The 16,738-nt window shown below is 43.7% G+C and overlaps 1 protein-coding gene and 1 long non-coding RNA gene across 2 annotated transcripts in view; one reads left to right on the forward strand and one right to left on the reverse strand.

Annotated features, from left to right (window-relative positions):
* Positions 1–6,492, forward strand: part of LOC134359723 (uncharacterized) — a 112,675-nt gene extending 106,183 nt beyond the window's left edge. The window contains exon 4 of the long non-coding RNA XR_010021185.1: positions 6,246–6,492. This is a non-coding gene — a long non-coding RNA (uncharacterized LOC134359723). The remainder of the gene's footprint in view (positions 1–6,245) is intronic.
* The window catches only part of niban2b (niban apoptosis regulator 2b), a 338,559-nt gene that overhangs the window by 84,828 nt on the left and 236,993 nt on the right, over positions 1–16,738 (reverse strand). Inside the window, exons 6-8 of the mRNA XM_063073243.1 lie at positions 14,046–14,161; positions 6,984–7,088; positions 4,588–4,750 (exon numbers count right to left, since the gene is read on the reverse strand). Coding sequence (XP_062929313.1) covers positions 4,588–4,750; positions 6,984–7,088; positions 14,046–14,161 — 384 coding nt within the window. The remainder of the gene's footprint in view (positions 1–4,587; positions 4,751–6,983; positions 7,089–14,045; positions 14,162–16,738) is intronic.

The following is a 16,738-nucleotide window of genomic DNA, read 5'->3' on the forward strand; positions in this document are numbered from 1 at the left end:
TGGGGAGCATGCCTATGAAAACAGGTTGAGTGAACTCGGCCTTTTCTCCTTGGAGCGACGGAGGATGAGAGGTGACCCGATAGAGGTGAATAAGATGATGAGAGGCATTGATCGTGTGGATAGTCAGAGGCTTTTTCCCAGGGCTGAAATGGTTGCCACAAGAGGACACAGGTTTAAGGTGCTGGGAGTAGGTACAGAGGAGATATCAGGGGTAAGTTTTTTATGCAGAGAGTGGTGAGTGCATGGAATGGGCTGCCGGCAACGGTGGTGGAGGCGGGTATGATAGAGTCTTTTAAGAAACTTTAAGAAACTAGGTACATGGAGCTTAGAAAAATAGAGGGCAATGGGTAAGCCTAGTAATTTCTAAGGTAGGGGCATGTTTGGCACAACTTTGTGGGCCGAAGGGCCTGTACTGTGCTGTAGGTTTTCTATGTTCTATGTTATCAGTACAAAACATCTGGGAAGTGTGACAGATTCAACATTCAATCTAACAACAACAAAAAAAAGAACTGTCCCGTCAAAGATTCCGTCTGTCAGGAGGTTTACGAGTGCGCTGTGATCTGTGCACTACCCCCGGTGACCCAGCAGGGACTGCTGGTGAGGGTGTTTCGGACTGGACAATTTGGGAAAACAAATGTGGCAAATGTTCAGGGAACATTGCATGGCATTCTGCAAAGGTATGTCCCATTGAGGCAGGGAAAGAATGGTTGGGTAAAAGAACCATGGTATACAAAGAATGTGGAAAATCTAGTTGAGAAGACAAGAAAGCTCATAAAAGGTTCAAAAAACTAGGTACTGTTAGAGCTCTAGAAAAATTACAAGGGTGCCAGGAAGGAGCTCAAGAATGAAATTTTCAGAGCTAAAAGAGGCCATGAAAAGGCCTAGGTGAGCAGGATTAAGGAAAACCCCAAGGCATTCTACAAGTACGTGAAGAGCAAGAGGATGAGCCGTATGAGAATAGGACCAGTCAGGAGTGAGAGTGAAAACGTGTGTGGAGCCGGTGGAGGTAGCAAATGTACTTCATGAATACTTTACTTCAGTATTCACCAGTGAAGAAGACCTTGGCAATTGTGGGGATGACTTACAGTGGACTGAAACACTTGAGTGTATAGACATTAAGAAAGAGGATGTGCTGGAGCTTTTTAAAGGTACTAAGTTAGATAAGTCGCTGGGACCAGATGAGATATACCACAGGCTACTGTGGGAAATGAGGGAGGAAATTGCTGAACCTCTGGTGATGATCTTTGCATCATCAATAGGGACGGAAGAAGTACCAGAGGATTAGAAGGTTGCAAATGCTGTTCCCTTCTTCAAGAAGGGGAGTAGCGAGAACTCAAGAGATTATAGGCCAGTGAGTCTTACTTCAATGGTGGGCAAGTGTTGAAGAAGATCCTGAGAGGCAGGATTTATGAGCATTTGGAGAGACACAATCTGATTAGGGATAGTCAGCATGGCTTTATCAAGGGCAGGTAATGCCTTAAGAACCTAATTGAATTCAGAATATAATATTATTGGTCGGTCTCTTGGCAATGTAGAGGATGTGAGATCTTGGGGTCCATGTCCATAGGACACTCAAGGCTGCTGTGCAGGTTGACAGAGTTGTTAAGAAGGCGTATGGTGTGTTGGCATTCATCAACCACGGGATTGAGTTCAAGAGCCATAAGGTAATGTTACAGCTATATAAGACTTTAGTTAGACCCCACTTGGGAGTACTGTCTTCAGTTCTGGTCACCTCACTACAGGAAGGATGTGGATACTATAAAGAGAGTGCAGAGGAGATTTATAAGGATGTTGCCTGGATTGGAGAGCATGCCGTATGAGAATAGGTTGAGTGAACTTGGCCTTTTCTCCTTGGAGTGACGGAGGATGAGAAATGACCTGATAGAGGTGTATAAGATGATGAGATGCATTGATTGTGTGGATAGCCAGAGGGTGATATGGCTAGCACGAGGGGGCATAGTTTCAAGGTGCTTGGAAGTAGGTACAAAGGGATGTTTTTCACACAGAGTGGTGGGTGTGTGGATTGCACTGCCAGCGAAGGTGGTAGAGGTGGATACAATAGGGTCTTTTAAGAGACTCTCAGATAGGTACAGTTGAGGTCTAAAGTTTACATACATTTAAACTCAGTTTTTCACAATTCCTGACATTTAATCCCAGAAAATACTCCCTGTCTTAAGTCAGTTAGGATCACTACTTTATTTTAAGAATGTAAAATGTCAGAATAATAGTAGAGAGAATGATTTATTTCAGCTTTTATTTCTTTCATCACTTTCCCAGTGGGTCAGAAGCTTACATACACTTTGTTAGTATTTGGTAGCATTGCCTTTAAATTGTTTAACGTGGGTCAAACTTTTTGGGTAGCCTTCCACAAGCTTCTCACAGTAAGTTGCTGGAATTTTGTTCCATTCCTCCAGACAGAACTGGTGTAACTGAGTCAGGTTTGTAGGCCTCCTTGCTCGCACACGGTTTTTCAGTTCTGCTCACAAATTTTCTATTGGATTGAGGTCAGAAAATGATGTCAGATCTGGTTCATCCTTGGGAGCAATTTCCAAACCCCTGAAGGTACCACGTTCATCTGTACAAACAATGGTACGCAAGTATAAACACCATGGGATCACGCAGCCGTCATACTGCTCAGGAAGGAGACACATTCTGTCTCCTAGAGATGAACGTACTTTGGCGCGAGAAGTGCAAATCAATCCCAGAACAACAGCAAAGGGCCTTGTGAAGACACTGGAGGAAACAGGTAGACAAGTATCTATATCCACAGTCAAACGAGTCCTATATCAACATAACCTGAAAGGCTGCTCAGCAAGGAGGAAGCCACTGCTCCAAAACTGCCATAAAGAAAACAGACTACAGTTTGCAGGTGCACATGGGAACAAAGATCTTACTTTTTGGAGAAATGTCCTCTGGTCTGTTGAAACAAAAATTGAATTGTTTGGCCACAATGACCGTCGTTATGCTTGGAGGAAAAAGGGTGAGGCTTGCAAGCCGAAGAACACCATCCCAACTGTTAAGCATGGGGGTGGCAGCATCATGTTGTGGGGGGGGGGTGCTTTGCTGCAGGAAGGACTGGTGCACTTCACAAATAGATGGCATCATGAGGAAGGAAAATTATGTGGAACATAAGCAACATCTCAAGATATCAGCCAGGAAGTTAAAGCTCGGTCACAAATGCGTCTTCCAAATGGACAGTGACCCTAAGCCTACCTCCAAAGTTGTGGCAAAACTACTTAAGGACAACAAAGTCAAGCTATTGGAGTGGCCATCACAAAACCACGACCTCAATCCGATAGAAAATTTGTGGGCAGAACTGAAAAAGCGTGTGCGAGCAAGGAGGCCTACAAACCTGACTCAGTTACACTAGTTCTGTCTGGAGGAATGGAACAAAATTCCAGCAATTTACTGTGAGAAGCTTGTGGAAGGCTACCCAAAATGTTTGACCCAAGTTAAACAATTTAAAGGCAATGCTACCAAATACCAACAAAGTGTATGTAAACTTCTGACCCACTGGCAAAGTGATGAAAGAAATAAAAGCTGAAATAAATCATTCTCTCTACTATTATTCTAATATTTCACATTCTTAAAATAAAGTAGTGATCCTAACTGACCTAAGACAGGGAATGTTTTCTAGGATTAAATGTCAGGAATTGTGAAAAACTGAGTTTAAATGTATTTGGCTGAGGTGTATGTAAACTTCTGACTTCAACTGTATATGGAGCTTTGAAAAATAGAGGGCTATGCAGTAGAGAAATTCTAGGCAGCTTCTAGGTTACATGGTCGGCACAACATTGTGGGCTGAAAAGCCTGTAACGTGCTGTAGATTTTCTATGTTTCTATTGAAAACACAGTGAGGCCATAACTGGATGAACATCCTCTGTTTGAATAAAACTTTCCACTTACACACTCACAATAAATTTATAAAAACGTCTATTTAACAATTATAGTGAACCATCTTCATGATAATTTTCATTATCTAATCTACTAACTATTCAGCATATGTTATGGTATTTCCTGTAAAAGAAAATCCCTCTTTGGTTTTCACTCCTAGTAGTGGGAGTGAGTTGTGTGCAAAGATATTCAATGAAAGTATGTGCCAAACTACTGAAGAGGCATTCTGCTTCCATGTCAAAACACCTCACTTTGCAAATTACAAACTGGTATAATGGTTGACAGTGCCAGGCTTTGTTTTTGGTAAAAAGCCTTTTAAAACTATAGCTGTAACAACTGTGAAAAAGCAGTGTAAAAAAGACTGTGGAAGATTATGGTCCACATACAGTAATTTAATCACAGTGGCAATTCTGGAAACTAATGCTGCCTTTTCGCTAGCTTAATTATGATGTTGGCTTCGACATACAAAGAAAATAAACAGGCTTCAAGTATATCATGTGTTTTTAGCAATAATAATCACGTCTGAAAATCATTGTCAAATTGCATACATAATCGAAGATTATACATGCAATTTTACAATTTTAGCCTATTTATATTAATAGGAAATAGGGGAGTATACAGTATATGAAGAACTCTCGTAATAATTTCCCACTTCTTAGTCACCAATCTCATTGCCCTCAGATGTTGTCAAACCTCTTAGCTTGCTTGTCACATGTTCCTTTGAACTAATAATTTGATCCATATCTGGACGAATCCTGCTTTCTAATCCAGAACGGGCATGTTCGCACTTTTTCAAAACAGCTTCATATCGGGCTTTTGTCTGTTCCAAAACCATCTTCTGTGCAGCTTCTGTAATCTTTGGGGATGAGAAATAACTTTCTGTCAATACAATTATATAGAATGAACCAACTTCACATTTTTTTGCCACGGTTGCCTACAGTAAAGGAACACAATAGGGTTAGCTGGAGAAAATGCCGGAGGAACTTAGCAGGTCAGGCAACATCAATGGAGAGGAATAAATAGTCAACATTACGGGCCAAGATCTTTCATCAGGACTGGAACGGAAGGGGGGAAGAAGGCAGAATAAGAAGATGGAGGGAGGGGAAGTAGTAGAAACTGGAAGGTGATACGTGAAGCTGTGGTTGGGGGAGGGGCTTCTCTAACTTCTGGTAATTTTCCCCTCCCCCTTCTCTCTCCCATTCCCCACTCTGGTTCTCCCCTTACTTCTCCTCTTCTCCTCACCTGCCTATCACTTTCCCTAAGTGCCCCTCCTCCTTCTCTTTCCCCCATGGTCCACTCTCCTTTCCTATCAGATTCCTTGTTTTTCAGCCCTTTGCCTTTTCCACATATCACCTCCCAGCTTCTTACTTTATCTCCCTTCCCACTCACCTGGCTTCACCTTTCATCTTTTAGCTTGTACTCTTTCCCCTCCCCCAGCCTTCTTATTTTGGTTTCTTCCTCCTTCCTTCCCAGTCCTGAGGAAGGGTCTCAGTCCAAAACATCGACTGTTATTAATTTTCATAAATGCTGTCTGACCTGCTGAGTTCCTCCAGCATTTTGTCTGTGTTACTCTATTCACATTCAGATCTATATTGCTTTTAATCGACACATGGAATAGCTGTTAATGCAACATGGCTAACCTCAGCAGATATTTTTGTCCCTCAGATTAAAGCCATAACAAAATACATTAGGTATGAAAATCAAATATATAACTACAGATGCTAGCAATCTGAAAAACAGAAAATGCTGGGAAAAGAAACTTGACAGATCAGGCTGCACTTGTGGACAGAGAAACAGAGCTCACTCTTCAGGTCAGAAACACTTCTGTTGTCGCCTGACCTACCGAATATTTCAGGGATCTGTTTTTATTTTACATATTCACTACGGCTTCACTTATCATACATGTGTTTCAGTAACTCAAAACCAACAGAACAGCTGATAATCAAGCCAATGGAAGACTTAAAATATTTGATGGACTACCAAATAATGGTTACTAACAAACTTTCAAAGGTATTTGGACTGATACTTGGATACGAAAAGCACAGAGGGATATGGGTCAAATGGGAGTGAGCGGGATTAGTGTGTTAGCCCTCATGATGGGCATGGATAAATAAATCAGAATAAGGTAGGCTGAAAGGGCTCATTTCGGTGCTTTACATTTCAATGGCTGCATCGGATTAGAACGGGGGCAGAACGGCAAGTGTAGTAGCTAGCACAATACTTTACAGTATCAGCGACCCAGGTTCAATTCCAACTGCTGTCTGTAAGGAATTTGTACATTCTCTGCATGATCACGTGAATGAAAGACTCCATACACGCTGGACAATCTCTCTTCTCCCCTCTCCTATCAGGCAGAAGATACAAAAAGCCACCAGGCACAAGGGCAGCTTCTACCCTGCTGTTTGTAAGACTACTGAACAATCCCCTAGAACACTAAGATGGACGACCTCGTTATGGCTTTACACTTCATTGTTTGCCTGCACTGCACTATAGCACTTCATTCTGCATTCTGTTATTGTTTGACCTTGTACCATTGTAATGAAATGATCTGTGTGGATGGCATGCAAAACAAATATTTTTCACTCTACCTTGGCACAACTTGACAATAATAAATCAATTTACAAATGTACCATGAATTTGATTGAAATTTTTTTGCAGAGGTGACCAAGAGGCCAAACAACGACAGGGCAGTAGTCAATCCTTTTCCTCCACTGATGCTACTAAATCCCCTCAGTTATCCAGCAGATTACATATTTCACCAGATTCCAGCATCTTGTATTTCCATCTCAAGAACCTGCCTGATTAACTTTTGCAGTACTCCAACCATTTTGAAGTAAACTGACCAAAATTATACACAATATTCCAGATGTCATCTCATCAAGGCTTTCTATATTTGTAGCAAGACATTTCTAATCTCGTACTCAAATACTCTTGCAATAAAGGCCGATATATCATTTACCTTACTATCGGCTGCACCTAAGTGGAGAAGTTCTTTGCTATGTTTCTATAATTGCTCTCAAAAAGTTTTTGTAAATACTTTCAGACATTGTCCAAAAATAAAAGAAACCTAAAGCAATCAAGGTACTCACCAAGATCCAGGCCTTCTGACGTTCATGCAGCTTACCCTTTAATTTTGGATATATCATTGCTCCCAGTTCTGGAAGAAGTTCCTCCATCACTAAGTTAGTTATAATCTGAGGAAGAGGGGAAAAAACTTTGAAAATATCCACTTTCAGAAATGTTGCACATTTTGAACCAAATAATCCTGGTTTCAAGCCTCATTATCAACACCATCAATGTTCATGTAATTGAAGACATTATAATCATATGTCTCATAAACATAATCATATGTCTCATAAACATGAGTATTGAGAGCGTGGTAGGACCTCGCAGGACCTCGAGGGTGGTAATCTCAGGATTGCTACCTGTGCCACGTGCCAGTGAGGGTAAGAATAGGATGCTCTGGAGGATGAACAAGTGGCTGAGGAACTGGTGTAGGGGGCAGGGTTTCAGATTTCAGGATCATTGGGACCTCTTCTGGGGCAGGTGGGACCTGTACAAGAGAGACGGGTTACACTTGAACTACAAGGGGACCAATATCCTTTTAGGGAGGTTTGTTAGTGCTGATGAGGAGGCTTTAAATTAGATTTGGAGGGGGATGGGAACCAGAGTGCCAGACCTAACAGTGGGACTGGGGTGAAAATAAATGATGTTAAAAGTTCAAGCAAAGCCACAAATAGAAAGGTTGTGAGTGGTAGTAAAAAATCTTCTGAGGTGTATATATTTCCATGCTAGGGGTATTGCGGGGAAGGCAGACGAGTTGAGGGCGTGGATTGACACGTGGAATTATGACGTTATAGCAATTAGTGAAACTTGGCTACAGGAAGGGCAGGAATGGCGGTTTAATATTCCAGGGTTCCGATGTTTCAGATATGATAGAGGCAGAGGAATGAAAGGTGGAGGGGGTAGCATTGCTTGTCAGGGAAAATGTTACAACAGTGCTCAGGCAGGACAGATTAGAGGGCTTGTCTACTGAATCCTTATGGGTGGAGCTGAGAAAAAGGAAAGGTAGGGCCACATTAATGGGGTTGTATTATAGACCACCCAATAGTCAGCGAGAATTGGAGGAGCAAATCTGCAAAGAGATAGCAGGCAACTGCAGGAAACAAAGTTGTGGTGGTAGGGGATTTTAATTTTCCACATAGTGATTGGAACTCCCATACTATTAGGGGTCTAGATGGGTTAGAGTTTGTAAAATGTGTTCAGGAAAGTTTTCTAAATCACTATGTAGAGATACCAACTAGAGAGGTTGCAATATTAGATCTCCTATTAGGAAACGAGTTAGGACAAGTAACGGAAGTGTGTGTAGGGGAACACTTTAGTTCCAGTGATCATAACACCATTAGTTTCAACTTCATCATGGATAAAGATAGATCTGGTCCTAGGGTTGAGGTTCTAAACTGGAAGAAGGCCAAATTTGAAGAAGTGAGAAAGGATCTAAAAAGTGTGGATTGGGACAAGTTGTTCTCTGGCAAGGATGTGATCGGTAAATGGGAAGCCTTCAAAGGAGAAATCTTGAGAGTGCAGAGCTTGTATGATCCTGTCAGGATTAAAGGCAAAGTGAATAGGAATAAGGAATCTTGGTTCTCAAGGGATATTGCAACTCTGATAAAGAAGAAGAGAGAGTTGTATGACATGTGTAGGAAACAGGGAGTAAATAAGGTGCTTGAGGAGTATAAAAAGTGCAAGAAAGTACTTAAGAAGGAAATCAGGAGGGCTAAAAGAAGACATGAGGTTGCCTTGGCAGTCAAAGTGAAGGATAATCCTAAGAGCTTTTACAGGTATATTAAGAGTAAAAGGATTGTAAGGGATAAAATTGGTCCTCTCGAAGATCAGAGTGGTCGGCTATGTGCGGAACCATAAGAAATGGGGGAGATCTTAAATATATTTTTTGCGTCTGTATTCACTAAGGAAACTGGCATGAAGTCTGTGGAATTAAGGGAAAAAAGTAGTGAGATCATGGAAACTGTACAGATTGAAAAGGAGGAGGTGCTTGCTATCTTGAGGCAAACTAAAGTGGATAAATCCCCAGGACCTGACAGGGTATTCCCTCGGAACTTCAAGGAGACTTGTGTTGAAATTGCAGGGGCCCTGGCAGATATATTTAAAATGTCGGTGTCTGCGGGTGAGGTGCCGGAGGATTGGAGAATGGCTTATGTTGTTCCGTTGTTTAAAAAAGGATCGAAAAGTAATCTGGGAAATTATAGGCCGAGGGTAAGTTTGACGCCAGTAGTGGGTAAGTTTTTGGCGCATCATCGAGGCGCAACGAAAGTGTGCTGTGCGCAAGGCCCGAGCAGCATCCACTGCCACGACAGCACCCACCCACTTGTGTCCCACATGTGGGCGAGCCTTCAGGGCCCGAATTGGCCTCATCAGTCACCTCCGGACCCACAGCCACCAATCTCCCATTTGACTTTGAAGCCATGGTCATCTTCGACTACGAAGGACGAACAGCAACAACATTGGAGGGAGTACTAAGAGACAGAATCTACAAGCATTTGGATAGACAGGGACTTATTAGGGAGAGTCAACATGGCTTTGTGCATGGTAGGTCATGTTTGACCAGTCTATTGGAGTTTTTCGAGGAGGTTACCAGGAAAGTGGTTGAAGGGAAGGCAGTGGATATTGTCTACATGGACTTCAGTAAGGCCTTTGACAAGGTCCCACATGGGAGGTTAGTTAGGAAAATTCAGTCGCTAGGTATACATGGAGAGGTGGTTAATTGGATTAGACATTGGCTCAGTGGAAGAAGCCAAAGAGTGGTAGTAGAGAATTGCTTCTCCGAGTGGAGGCCTGTGACCAGTGGTGTGCCACAGGGATCAGTGCTGGGTCCATTGTTATTTGTCATCTATATCAATGATCTGGATGATAATGTGGTAAACTGGATCAGCAAATTTGCTGATGATACAAAGATTGGAGGTGTAGTGGACAGTCAGGAAGGTTTTCAAAGCTGCAGATGGATTTGGACAAGCTGGAAAAATGGGCTGAAAAATGGCAGATGGAGTTTAATACAGACAAGTGTGAGGTATTGCACGTTGGAAGGACAAAGCAAGGTAGAACATACAGGGTAAATGGTAAGGCACAGAGGAGTGCAGTAGAAGAGAGGGATCTGGGAATACAGACACAAAATTCCCTATAAGTGGCGTCACAGGTAGATAGGGTCATAAAGAGAGCTTTTGGTACATTGGCCTTTATTAATCAAAGTATTGAGTATAAGAGCTGGAATGTTATGGTGAGGTTGTATAACATAGAACATAGAATAGTACAGCACATTACAGGCCCTTCGGCCCACAATGTTGAGCCGACCCTCAAACCCTGCCTCCCATATAAACCCCAACCTTAAATTCCTCCATATACCTGTCTAGTAGTCTCTTAAACTTCACTACCTTAAAGCCATGTCCTCTTGTATCAGTGGGCAAGCCAGGTCTGGATCCACAAAGCAATGTCCTCTTGGAAACCATGCCTCCTTACTTTCTCAATAAGCTTTGTATGGGGTACCTTATCAAATGCTTTGCTGAAATCTATATACACTACATCTACTGCTCTTCCTTCAATGTGTTTAGTCACATCCTCAAAAAATTCAATCAGGCTCGTAAGGCACGACCTGCCGTTGACAAAGCCATGCTGATTATTCCTAATCATATTATACCGCACGAAATGGTCATGAGTCCTGCCTCTCAAGATCCTCTCCATCAACTTGTCAACCACTGAAGGAAGACTTACTGGTCTATAATTTCCTGGGCTATCTTTACCCCCTTTCTTGAATAAAGGAACAACATCTGCAACCCTCCAATCCTCTGAAACCTCTCCCATTCCCACTGATGATTCAAAGATCATCGCCAGAGGCTCAGCAATCTCCTCCCTCGCCTCCCACAGTAGCCTGGGGTACACCTCATCCCGTCCCGGCGACTTATCCAAACTGATGCTTTTCAAAACATCCTCTTTCTTAATATCTACATGCTTAAGCTTCTCAGTCTGCTGCAAGTCTGCACTACAATCACCAAGAGCCTTTTCCATAGTGAATACTGAAGTAAAGTATTCATTAAGTACCTCTGTTATTTCCTCCGGTTCCATACACACTTTCCCCACTGTCACACTTGAGACGTCCTATTCTTTCACGTCTTATCCTCTTGCTCCTCACATACTTGTAGAATGCCTTGGGGTTTTCCTTAACCCTGCCTGCCAAGGCCTTCTCATAGCCCCTTCTGGCTCTCCTAATTCCCTTTTTAAGCTCCTTCCTGTTAGCCTTACAATCTTCTAAATCCCTAACATTACCTAACTCTCTGAACCTTTTGTAAGCTTTTCTTTTCTTCTTGACTAGATTTGTTACAGCCTGTGTACACCACAGTTCCTGTACCCTACCATATCTTCCCTGTCTCATTGGAACGTATCTATGCAGAACTCCACACAAATATCCCCTGAACATTTGCCACATTTCTTCCATACTTTTCCCCGAGAACATTTGTTCCCGATTTAAGCTTCCAATTTCCTGCCTGATAGCCTCATAATTCAACTTACTCCAATTAAACGCTTTTCTAACTTGTCTGTTCCTATCTCTCTCCAATGCTATTGTAAAGGAGACAGAATTATGATCACTATCTCCAAAATGCCCTCCCACTGTGAGATCTGACACCTGACCAGGTTCATTTTCCAATACCAAATCAAGTACAGTCCTCTTGTAGACTTCTCTACATATTGTGTCAAGAAACCTTCCTAAACACACCTAACAAACTCCACCCCATCTAAATCCCTTGCTCTCAGGAGATGCCAATTGATATTTGGGAAATTAAAATCTCCCATCACGACAACTCTGTTATTATCTCTAGGAAGAGGTACAGTCGACGTTTGGGGCCGAGACCCTTCGTCAGGACTCTTGAATCCTGACGAAGGGTCTCGGCCCGAAATGTTGACTGTACCTCATCCTAAAGATGCTGCCTGGCCTGCTGCGTTCACCAGTAACTTTGATGTGTGTTGCTTGAATTTCCAGCATCCGCAGAATTCCTCGTGTTTGCGAACTCTGTTGTTATTATTATACCTTTTGAGGATCTGTTTCCCTATCTGCTCCTCAATATCACTGTTACTATTAGGCGGCCTATAAAAAACACCCAGTAGAGTTACTGACCCCTTCCTGTTCCTAACCTCCACCTACAGAGACTCCGTAGACAATCCCTCCATGACGTCCACCTTTTCCGCAGCCGTGACACTATCTCTGATCAACAGTGCCACGCCCCCACCTCTTTTGCCTCCCTCCCTGTCCTTTCTGAAACATCTAAAACCCGGCACTTGAAGTAACCATTCCTGTCCCTGAGCCAACCAAGTCTCTGTAATGGCCACCAAATCATAGCCCCAAGTACTGATCCACGCTCTAAGCTCATCCGCTTTGTTCATAATACTCCTTGCGTTAAAATAGACACATCTCAAACCGTCCATCTGAGCGCGTCCCTTCTCTATCACCTGCCTATCCTCCTTCTCGCACTGTCTCCAAGCTTTCTCTACTTGTGAGCCAACTGCCTCTTCCCCAGTCTCTTCAGTTCGGTTCCCAACCCCCAACAATTCTAGTTTAATCTCTCCCCAGTAGCCTTAGCAAACCTCCCCGCCAGGATATTGGTCCCCCTGGGATTCAAGTGCAACCCGTCCTTTTTGTACAGGTCACACCTGCCACAAAAGAGGTCCCAATGATCCAGAAATCTCAATCCCTGCCCCCTGCTCCAATCCCTCAGCCACGCATTTATCCTCCACCTCATTCTATTCCTATACTCACTGTCACGTGGCACAGGCAGTAATCCCGAGATTACTACCTTTGCGGACCTGCTTCTCAAGTTCCTTCCTAACTCACTGTACTTTTTTCAGGACCCCTTCCCTTTTCCTACCTATGCCATTGGTACCAATATGTACCACGACCTCTGGCTGTTCTCCTTCCCACTGCAGGATATCTTGGACGAGATCTGAAACATCCTGGACCCTGGCACCTGGGAGGCAAAGTACCATTCGAGTTTCTTTCCTGCGTCCACAGAATCACCTGTCTGACCCCCTAACTATAGTGACCCCTATCACTACTGCCTTCCTCTTCCTTTCCCTACCCTTCTGAACCACAGGGCCGGACTCTGTGCCAGAGGCACGGCCACTGTTGCTGCCCCCAGCTAGGCTGTCCCCCCCAACAGTACTTAACAGGAGTACTTATTGTCAAGGGGTATAGCCATAGGGGTACTCTCTAGTCCCTGACTCTTCCCCTTCCCTCTCCTGACTGTTACCCACTTGTCTTGTCTCCCAGGCCCCAGTGTGACCACCTGCCTACAACTCCTTTCTATCACCTCCTCGCTCTCCCTGACCAGATGAAGGTCATCGAGCTGCATCTCCAGTTCCCTAACTGGGTCCCTTAGGAGCTGCAGCTCGACACACCGGGTCCAAGACCTCCCACATCTAACACTGAGCACAGAAAACCAGCCTCACACTCATACTACTTCCTTTCCCGCCTAAGCACGCTGAGCCAAAGCCCTATCACTCTGCTACCTCTCACTCCACTACCCGCTGGATATGGCGGTCTTCTTTTTAAAATTTTCCCACTCTACTGGCTGACGTCACACGCCTGCACAGTCTTGCCTCTCTTTTACCCCGAGTAGTAAAACTGCCTTCGCTCCGGAAATCCTTAGCCGTTCACCTGCAGCCTTCTAGTTCTGAATCAAATACCGCCGAAGATTCCTGGACTTTTTAAACTTTTCCAGCTCTACTGGCTGATGTCACACACCTCCGCAGTCTTGCCTCTCTTTTACCCCGAGTAGTAAAACTGTCTTTGCTCTGGAAATCCTTAGCGTTCATCCCCAGCCTTCTTGCTCCGAATCAAATGGGTTCAATGGGTCTACCCCAAATTGGGACTAGCCGGGTGGAAAATGTGGTTGGCATGGACTGGTTGGGTTGAAGGGCCTGTATGTGTACCATATTGCTCTATGACTCCTACCAATCCATCAAGGCAAAGTGGAGATGAGTAATTAATGCTAGTCTTGCCATGATGCTCGGATTACAAAAAAGAATCAATAAGACAAATATAACAAAATTATTAAGAACATAAGTGAGGCACTTTACATCTATCACACCTGTGTTTGATTACCACACAGCATATCCCAGGTGCCATACTGATCTTTTGACTGGCGATACAGGCGGACAGCGTCTGTGAATGCTGGAGTCTCCACTTTGCAATCTTCAGGTAATCCTAGAGTAGAAAGAGAATTGAAGTACAGGTAAAAGGTTATGTATGGTGATCATGGAATGGTTCAAACATGGAGGGCAACATTCAGCCTCTCAAATCTGCAGTGAACCTACAATAACAAAACTGTTAGTCCCACTCCATTGCTCTCTCATTACAGCCCTGCATGCTCTTTCCTATCAAATGATTATCCATTTCTCTTTTCTAAGTTTAGACTATGATCTTTCCACCACAGCATCTCATTTCAGGCTCCAGCTGTGGTGGAAAGTGGTTATCTACTTGGTACATTTTCAAAAGATTCAATAGGATTTTGTAATCATCCTTATTGTTGCTGGTTCTTGGCCCTTCCACCAACTGGAACAGTTCTCCCTATTAATATGAATCGCAGCTTCACCAGTCTATCCACTAATTAAAACCCCTCATCCCTGGAATCATTTGGTACAAACAACATAGATAGGAAAAGGAATGAGGTCTGAAGAGTGCATGAAGAAAATTAGGAAAGAAGCTAAAAGCAGAACCTCAAGAGTAGTAATCTCTAGATTGCTGCCTATGTCATTTGCCAGTGAGCATAAGAATAGGAAGATATGGCAACAAATGTGTGGTTGAAGAATTGGTGGAGGGCTCAGTGTTCAGATCTGTGGATCACTGGGATCTCCTCTGGAGAATATATAACCTGCACAAAATGGACAGGTTACATCTGTGACGAGAATACACATAAAATTAAGATGTTTGCTGGCCTGGGTTAGCATCAGTGACATCAGCAAGTGGTCTGCCACCTGCCCTCAGGGGAAGGAGAGATAAGGAACAATGGAGCAGTGTCTGGAGATGTGTAATGAAGGGACGGGGGAGAGAGAGCTGTCTGGAGCGGCTCCCCCCCTTTGAATCTTGAACTGTTTGAAGTGATAGACAGGCGATGCCCCAGCAGGGGGATAAAAAGGGACCGGTTCGCTAAGGCAGGACACACACGCCACCCGACGTAACGAGACCCTGGAAGCGGTACGCTTCTCACGAGTCGGTGGGAAGTACCAGACAACGGCCAGGGTGGAAAGGTACGATCAGCGGGAACCCGGTGTGTGTCCGCCCTTGCCTGGGTGCCGGGTTCACTGCAGAGGATCGACTGCATCTGGAGGAGGGGTCACAGTCGGTGACCTCAGGTGACATCACCAAGGACCCGCCCAAAAGTTGCTTGTGAGCCATATCGTCGGTCTGTGAGTGAAGCCGTGTCTGAATGATCAGTTGTTCCTGTTCTCTCTCTCTCTCCCCCCACGTTGACCATCGCCATGGCAACGATTACTGCAAACGGAACTACTAAACTGGACTGAACTTTGAGTCACTTTGAAATTTGGTCATTTACCCCTAGACAACGATAGAGCTTGATTGATGCTGTTATCTTAATTCTGTGCACATGTGTGGTTATCATTGCTGAACTGTTGCATTTATTATCCTTTCGATTACTGTGTTGCTTATTTCTTTAATAAAACTTTCTTAGTTCTAGTACTCCAGACTCCAACTGAGTGATCCATTTCTGCTGGTTTGGCAACCCAGTTACGGGGTACGTAACACATCTGAATGTAAAAGGGACCAACGTCCCTGCAGGCAGGTTTGCTAGAGTTGTTGGGGAAAGTTTAAACTTGGTTGGCAGAGGATGAGAGTCAGAATGCTAGGTTAGATGATTGAGCAGTTGGTGTAAAGGTAGATGCAATGTGTGCAGAGGCTGGTCAATCTTAGACCATAAGACCATAAGATCTCGGAGTAGAAGTAGGCTATTCGGCCCATCGAGTCTGCTCCATCATTCAATCATGGGCTGATCCAATTCTTCCAGTCATCCCTACTCGCCTGCTTTCACCCCATACCCTTTGATGCCCTGGCTAATCAAGAACCTATCTATCTCTGCCTTAAATACACCCAATGACTTGGCCTCCAAGCCACTCGGTGCAACAAATTCCACAGATTTACCACCCTCTGACTAAAGTAATTTCTCCGCATCTCAATTCTAAAAGGACATCCTTCAATCCTAAAGTCATGGCCTATTGTCCTAGAATCCCCTAGAGAAGGTTTAAAAGTTGGCACAACATTGTGGGGCAAAGGGCCTGTACTGTGTTGTTATGTTCTACGTTCTATCCTCGCTCTATTTTTCTATCATCCTTGTGCTTATCTTAGAACTTCCCTAATGCCCCTGATGTATCTGCCTCTAGCACCACCCCACTCAGGATATTCCACGCATCCATTACTCTGTGTAAAGAACTTTCCTCTGACATCCTCCCCTATGCTTTCCTCCAATAACCTTAAAATTATGCCTGCTTATATTAGCCATTACCACCCTGGGAAAAAGTCTCTAGCTGCGCATTCTATCTATGCCTCTTATCATCTTGTGACATCTAGGTGTACATGATGAGATGAAGGTAGTGGATAGAGCATACATTCATTTTTAATGGGTTTAAATGTGTTTAATGCAAGAAGTATTAAGAATAAGAACGTTGAATTATGAGCATGGATCAGACATAGAATTATGATGTAGCCATTACAGAGACTCAGCTTTCAAAAGGGCAGGATTGGCTGCTGCATGTTCTGGGATTTAGATGT

Source organism: Mobula hypostoma, chromosome 21 (assembly GCF_963921235.1).
Source record: "Mobula hypostoma chromosome 21, sMobHyp1.1, whole genome shotgun sequence".
In the NCBI taxonomy this organism is placed as follows: Eukaryota; Metazoa; Chordata; class Chondrichthyes; order Myliobatiformes; family Myliobatidae; genus Mobula; species Mobula hypostoma.